Source organism: Theobroma cacao, chromosome 6, assembly GCF_053813885.1.
Source record: "Theobroma cacao isolate CCN51 chromosome 6, ASM5381388v1, whole genome shotgun sequence".
Taxonomy (NCBI): domain Eukaryota; kingdom Viridiplantae; phylum Streptophyta; class Magnoliopsida; order Malvales; family Malvaceae; genus Theobroma; species Theobroma cacao.
This window is the reverse complement of record NC_142644.1, coordinates 21,552,205-21,559,890: the sequence shown is the minus strand read 5'-3', so window position 1 is coordinate 21,559,890 and position 7,686 is coordinate 21,552,205. Positions and strand designations below refer to the sequence as shown.

Genomic DNA, 7,686 nt, shown 5'->3' with positions numbered 1-7,686 from the left:
TGGAAACCCGTTAACAGTCTGCTAGCAAGCCTAGTAGCCAGTTTGTAGCACTTGGGCTAAGACAGGCAACAACCTCAAGTACAACTCTTTATTTGCAGTTTTAGCTGTTGTTCAAGCAACAAAAGAAAACGACTCCATGGCAGCTAAAATCAGATCAAGGAAGTATATGAAATGGGGCATTAATTCATCTCTTTTTGTGATTGCTTAAAGTAATGATGCAGCTTTTCTCAGCTATAAGTTACTCTAAAGTCCAAAGCACGCCTAGCTACTTATCTAAATGCCACAAACCACATAAATTATTCAGTGCCTGCTATTCTCTGCAATATTCTGCGTGAAGAAATTCTACAGGACAGGTAATACACAGAGTCATGACACGAACCTACTCACGCCATCAAATCATACCCTTCCTTTCTTATTCTTTCAACTTTGCACTAAGTTTGCATGACCAAAATTAAACCTTTTGGGCTATGTATACACACACACACACACACACATCACATTCGTTGGTAAAAAATTTGAAAATCATTTTCAGCAAGGAGAAAATGTTGTTAAGTACCAGCCTTATTTCTGAAAAATTATGCAAATGGGTTTCCTCCGACAGAAGAAGACCCGTGGATTGCAGGGATAGAGAATATGCCACCAGGTTGCTGATTGGTGTTTAAAGTGTTGAAAAAAGCCAGATTGTTTCCCAATACTTCGACTCCTTGACATCTGAAATGTGACTCAAAAATGTCAATGCAATTTACAGAGCATGGTATCCAAATGAAAATTGAAGACATACTGGATGGTTTTTGCCAATAAACATTTCCAAATGTATGCTATTCCATGCAATAAATGTCATGGAAGTAAGACCAACAACTGCCCAATGGAGTTTTCTAGACAGATGTGAAAGAGAATGAATTATTAACTTTATTGGTAGACTTTTAAAACGTATTTGGCTTCAGCTAATCGTTTTTTTGTTTTAAATGATAGTCCGTTAGGAGTGTCAAGAAAATTGTTACAATTTCTGACAAAAAAGCAATTTCATCCAGATGCAATTTTACAGGCTAATTTTATTATCTTTTCAAAATTAGTAAATCGTCTAAGTACATTTTACCAAACCAAATATCATTATGATTTATTTCGCAGGATACATGTGTGCTCTTGATGTTTAATGCAGCCATGTCACAGGAAAAGGACACCCAAAAGAAAATGCTCATATTAGGCAAAATAGGATGAAAATGAAGTTACCCTGGAGGTGACAGCTTGTTGGGTACTTGTTGCCGCATGTATGAACCTGAAGATTATTTAATTATATTTCAGATAAATTAAAGAATAAAACCTTGTAAAGATAAGAAAGGAAAAAGAAAACCACAGAAAGATGGAAATTTACTCAAAGGCATTCCTGCAGTGCTTGAGAATGGCTGGAAAGGCACTCCCCCATCAGGTGATGACTGTGCTGGCATCCATTGTGCAGAAGGGGAAACATGGCTGGTTGACTGCATTACACTTTTGGGTGCCAATACATTGGGTTGAGCTCCATGCCAAGAAGCCATGGAAGACAACTGTGACAAACAACACAAATTAGCTGGAGAATCTTTCCAACCACATGCAAAAACTCATGTAGGCGTTGCAGGTTCACAAGAGCTTAGCAGAGATTAAATTGCTTTTTTTTCTCCATTCAAAATCTTGCTTATAATAAAACTTCAAATCATCCATACAAATGATACTCCAAAATTTAAAAATTTTAGGTCATTGGTGATATCTCCTAGCAAGGAAGAACACTATTTTATATTAGGACTTAGGGAACCAGATACCTATGCTGAGTAACCTTCCCAAAATAACGGAAAAGGAATCAGGAAAGAAAAACACACACACACACATTTGAATTTGATTATGAATATTATGCTACCCAGCATTCATTTTAAGCAACAATATGAAGCTCTACAATTATTTGTTTGCATCTTATCGGGGAACTCAACAGCCAATCTCTCCCCCTTAGGATTTTATGTTCACTCTTACAATTTACCAGCAAAAATCCATAGCATGCATGAGCCCCTTAGTGTCAAAATTGAGCAGCTTAAATATGGCTGAGAGACACAGACCCAATGCATCAATCAAATGAAACAAGAGTCCTCTTTGACAGGTTGCATATATAGACTACCTCTGACAAAGATCATAAAAATTCCACAAACAAATTAAAAAAATATATCAGAATTAGCATATTGAAAATGGACAAAGAAAAATCAAACACTAAGCTCATTGCAAGATTACATTACCACTTTATTTTTCCACTTCAGTCTATTAGTAAAAGCGTTAAGGAAAAAAAATCATTTAGCTGTATACAGTGAGAATACTTGAATAAATAAAAAACCCTGTCTCTGTAAGTGAAACGCTCTTGTGACAAATTTGGTGATCATGACAATAAATAAAGATTAAAGTAGCATTGTACCATTGGGGATTGAAGAAGATGTGTCCCGTTATCAAGATCAAATGTGTTTGCTGATTTTGCTGGTTGATACACAGTTGGCACTTGCTGTAAAAGAAACCAAACATCTCATTTCGAAAGTCATTATGAAAAGTCAGACATATTAAACACTAACTTCTTCTTAGAAGAATTACCACTGAAGAAGAATTCTGCAAGCAGTAACCCATGCCCTGGGCTTGAACTGATTGCCACCCAGGGGATAGTACAGGAGCTGGTGAGTAAGTTGCTGCAAAAAGGTGCTGCAAACATTCAGAAAATAGTTAGATACTAATACAAGAATAAAATCATCTCTTCCTTATTTTGCTCAAATGAGACATATGCACAGAAAATATGGAGTTCAAATTTCTCTTTCTGAAACAATAATGAACGAGGGATGACATAGAGATGCAAATGGAAACAAAGAAACTTAATAACCTGTGGAAGTTCTTTTCTTCCACTAGATTTCTGCTCTGACTGACCAGAATGCGATATGACTGCAGGACCAGTCCCATGACCCTGCACAAAGACAACATATGAAACTCAAGAATGAGAAAGCAACTTATTAACATCATCATTTCTATCCTTTATTTTGCAAAAAAGATGAAAAACTTTAATAAAAAATGTAGAACTCGAATTCTTTTATCTGAAGCGTAACAAATATGGAATGATACAGAGATGTCAATAAACGGATAGAAACTTTAATTTACCTCTGTAAATTCCTTTTTCCCACTCAATGTTTGCACTGAAGGAAGAGACTCAAATACAACTTCAGAGCAGGCCTGAGGAATCTGCTGTGAAACAAATTGAGATGATTGCAAATTTGGACTGCCAGAGGGTACATAGGAAGTAGATTGAATGGCAGTATCAGGAAATATAGAGCACTGAGGCTGTGGAATGCCTTGCCCTTGTTTCACATGATTAGCCTCACTAGAGGAACCGCCATCACTAGTTGTTAATGGTGATGCTGCACTCACTAGGACAGCTTTTGGACTGGGAGAACTGGAAGTAGGGGATGAAGTCAGCACATTGCTTAGTGGTGCAGCAGGAGAAACACCGATACTGCTAGGCGTTCTAGGCAAGTGATGGATTACTGCATTGAGCACACCACCAGTACTAGGTTTTGCTGACACATTCCCCATTGCTTTAGCTGCAGGAACTACAGAATCCAGGCTTTTTACATTTGAAGCAGCCTTTGATTGATTTCCTTCAGTATGACAGTCAATTCTCACCAAATTATTCGAATTTGGTGAACTTGTTGGTTTTGGTATATACTGACTAGTATATTTTGGTGATTGTTGCATTTGCAAAGCTGGCTCAGGGTCAGATTTGATTTTAACTGGGCTTCCTAAATTTTTCCTTTCATGTCCCATAGAATTTGGCCTTTTAGGTTCCATAGAATTCCTGTCATCTTGTCTTGTTCTAATACTAGATGCAGTCTTCTGCAACAAAGATGTTTACTAGAATGAGAAAAGACACTTGCCATAAAATTATGGAAAGAAGGTAATAAACCATTTCTGAACCATATCAGAATGCAAGGTATGATGATCAATCCATTGAAGGTAACCTTCTGTCTTACATGCATATATGATGTCAATTGACAATTTACCAAAAAGATTGGGTGACTGAGGTTTTATACTGACTGATTTTCAGCATTATGGTATCTTTTTTACATAATCACCCTTCTAAAAAAGAGGAGTAAGAGAGAGAGAGGGCCATCTGCACAACCTAAAACAGTTCAGAATAACAAGATAAAGAACATCCAAAAGACTAAATTTATAGCATAACTTCGAGAAAAACTGTGAGAGAGACTAAAAAAATGTTCGGTAAAGACAAAGAACTAAAGAAATTGCGTTAGTGCATGTGTTTCAACAGGTCATGAAGCCAAAGGAAAAGTAAAGAACACAAGAACAGAATATAACTTCTACCATAAGGTCCATAATGGCCAAGCATAAAATACTAACTAAACACATAATTTAGGAGAGACTCACCTCCACATGAACAGAACCATTGGAAAGCCTACCACCATCTCCTTTAAGATCTTGACTTAGTCTCATGGTTGGGATTCTATCTAATATATCCCGAAGAGGACGCACCTCTCGGGGCCTAGATGAATCTAGTGCTTTATGCTGGATTGAGGGCTTTCTATCCAGGTTGTGTGCCCTGTTAGAAAACCAGTTGGCCTCTGACTTCGAAGTTTCATATGTATGGTCTCGAAATCTGTCATCCACCACCTCAAAATTGGAAGAAATTCTCCTAAAATCACCATGCTTTTGAGATTCTTTACCATGTCCAGGATTTCTTCTTTCTTCATAAATATTTCTGGAATCTCTTTCATCACTTCTTTCACTAGTTCTAGATCTCCCAATGCTACGTCGTTCATAGATATCCAAATAAGGCAGACTAAGAAGGCCACTGCGATGGGTACAAGAATCTTCCCTATCAACCTATTTAATATGTCCAAAACAAATTCAGAAAGGACGAACGCATCTTCAAGTTTATTATATCATTTCACCATCAACACAAATAAGCATTTCTAGCATGAGAAAAATAAAAATAGCTTACCTTCTTCGGAGTCGGAGGCCTGTCAACACTCTTCTCACCAGTATATCTTCTATCCACGTACACGTGCTTAATGAATTTCCGAAGTCCCTCAATATCACTGATAACAAACACATGAATCAAAACTTTAATAGTCTTCCGATGATAAGTTGGACAGAACAGAACACAAACCTGTTATCAGGAACAGATTGACGTCGTGAACCCCATTCCTTGAAATAAACTTCCTTTGCACTCTATGAGAGAGAGAGAGAGAGATTGAAATAAATCAAATAAGAAATTAACATAACATGATATTTCATAAGACATCAATCATGTGCAGGCATTGATGATTACCTCATTTCCCCCTCCCTGAAGACCATCAACTTCTTCTGAAGTAAATTTAGCCATTGATACTGATTTCACTCGATGTGTAAATTCACGACTATATTGACAATTAAAAGAGAGCCAAACGCCAAGATGTAATAAAATTATTTTAAGAAAAAAATCTGACGGAAATTTACAAAAACACAGGAAATAGTATACTTACTGTATTCCACCACATGTTGCGCAAACAAATGTCGAAAAATTTGTACATACATATTGCGGTCCCTGCACACAAATTACAAGTCATTGTACATACATATATACATACTACATGCATGCATACTTGCATACATACATAAACACACCCTTTTTTTTATTTTTGGGATTCAAGACAACAAACCAAAAACGAAAAATTCAAATTTTAATCAACCGAAAAGAAAAAAAATGTTAAAAAAAAAAACTTACCAGGCCATTGCAGTTGACACAACGGCGATTGGCGGGAAGCTTCAGGAGGCCGCGAATGATTTTCTCGTTCTTTTCGTCTTCTGTAATTCGTCCCTTCATTTTACTTTTCTGCTTGTCTTTCTTATTGCTGCAACGAGGGACTGAAAAAAGGGAAAAACTGAAGCTAGAAAAGAAGACGCTAAAAGGATAGAAGAGTAACGGAAAACCATAAAACTGACAAAAAATAATAACGACATAAACAAATTTAACAGAAAATTGGTTAGATTAAGAGGATTAAAACGAAGATTATAACTAAATTAAGTAAAAGCCGGCTACTTCTTACTTTTGAGAATTAAAGCATACAGGCTGTACTGTAACTAAAAAATGATAAAAACTGTTGCACCGGCAAGAACGACGGCGTTTTTGTGCTGGATTCTGCTGAGAGAGCTACGAGCCTAACACGAATGAAGAATGCTAGCTCATTTCGTGAATATGAAGAGATTGACAACAAAATAAATGCTTGAATTCGTGAAAAAATTTGGATTCTTTTTTTTTTTTTTTTTTGGTTTTTTGAAAGAGAAAGTGCATGGCAGAGGGGCTCAGGGGAACGACGTCGGGCTGGCGGATAGTGACCGTTAATGATTTTTGCCAGTCTTTATTTACGCAAATGCCATTGGGGTAATGAGATTGGAAGGGAACAAGAAATTGACGGGACTGACTTAGCAGTCTACTTTTTACTAGGGAAGAAAATTTTTATGCCTTTTTTTTTATTCTTTTTTGACAAGAATCTTTGTTATCCTGTAATGTGTAACTCTTACTGCGCTTTTTTTTTTTTACCGCCGGTCGAATTCTAAATTTCTAATCTCATTCATTCGAAAAAAAAAGGAAAAAATTTTAATGTGGTTCACTGGTTAGTTGTTACTTTTATCTATTTCTTTTTAGAAATATTTTTTTAGACTAAAATCAATAATACTCATGTAGTTAATAAAAAGATTAAGAGTTTATCTTTATGACTAACTAACTTGTAGCACACCTTTGTCTTTTTCATCATGCTTAAGTTTTACATTCTATTTTATTTAATTATTTTAATCAAATAAAATATTTTTTATAAAATAAAAATAAAAATTTAAATAAATAAATAAAAAGAAATATAACGTTAATTAAAGTTATATTTAAAGAAAGAAATTTGTAATCAATATATTATTTTTTTTAAAAGAGTGAAAGTAATATATTAAATATGACTTTTAAATAATAATATATTAATTATCCTTATTTAAAATGTATTAATACTCATTAACCAAATTCATAAATCCAATAAATAAATTAATAAATTTAATCAATCCATGGCGAGGTCAAGTTGTAAGTTTACCTTTCAAAAAACCCAAAAAAGTTGTAAGCTCAGAGGGTTAGACCCAAAAATTGACCTCATTTGATTGGTTCGAATAAAAATAACGGTTGGGCCGAAAAGCGGGCTTAAACACAAGCCGTACAATAAGCAAATGAAAATATAAAGGAAAAAAAAATAAAGTATTGATATTTAGACAAAGCTTATAGGCCAAATTCATATATCCATGCCTCTAGATAAGGAGAAAGAGCTTAGTAACTAAATTGTATAACCTTCTAATTAATTAATAAATAATCAACACAAAGATGGATGTCAAATCATAATTTAATAGTTGTTTATACTTTCTTTTCTCTCTGAAAAAATAAAGAAAAAGGAAAAGTACACAATAAAAATCACCATGAATGTTAGTCTATTTACCTTTTATTTAGTATAAAATAATATTATTCTCCCCAGGCTTTTCATAAGGGGACCAAAAAGAATTCGACTTAATAAAATATTTGAGTGAGTGTAGTGGCGGTGGTGGTGGTCCTAGAATGAAAAAGGTATGAGAGTTTGGTGTGGAAGACTTAAGATGAGCAATCAAGGAAGG

At 35.0% G+C, this 7,686-nt stretch overlaps 1 protein-coding gene across 1 annotated transcript; it reads right to left on the bottom strand.

The window, feature by feature from the left end:
• Positions 1 to 292: 292 nt before the first annotated feature.
• LOC18595875 (uncharacterized) lies at positions 293 to 6,374 on the bottom strand. The gene is made up of 14 exons (XM_007024003.3): positions 6,096 to 6,374; positions 5,774 to 5,913; positions 5,532 to 5,593; positions 5,339 to 5,426; positions 5,177 to 5,238; positions 5,009 to 5,105; positions 4,435 to 4,890; positions 3,154 to 3,885; positions 2,882 to 2,962; positions 2,602 to 2,706; positions 2,432 to 2,515; positions 1,373 to 1,544; positions 1,231 to 1,276; positions 293 to 711 (listed from the first exon to the last, which is right to left on the bottom strand). The coding sequence occupies exons 2-14, from the start codon at positions 5,870 to 5,872 to the stop codon at positions 576 to 578; spliced, it is 2,220 nt and encodes a 739-aa protein (XP_007024065.3). The 5' UTR covers positions 5,873 to 5,913; positions 6,096 to 6,374; the 3' UTR covers positions 293 to 575.
• Between the last annotated feature and the right edge of the window lie 1,312 nt (positions 6,375 to 7,686).

Bases quoted from the DNA above. Each gene is read 5' to 3' on its own strand.
- LOC18595875 (XM_007024003.3), bottom strand. From the start codon at position 5,872: ATGAAGGGACGAATTACAGAAGACGAAAAGAACGAGAAAATCATTCGC. The intron at 4,891-5,008 runs GTAAGCTATTTT...CATATTAAATAG, and splicing joins GGCCTCCGACTCCGAAGAAG to GTTGATAGGGAAGATTCTTG. The intron at 2,516-2,601 runs GTAATTCTTCTA...TTTCTTTTACAG, and splicing joins TGCAGAATTCTTCTTCAGTG to CAAGTGCCAACTGTGTATCA.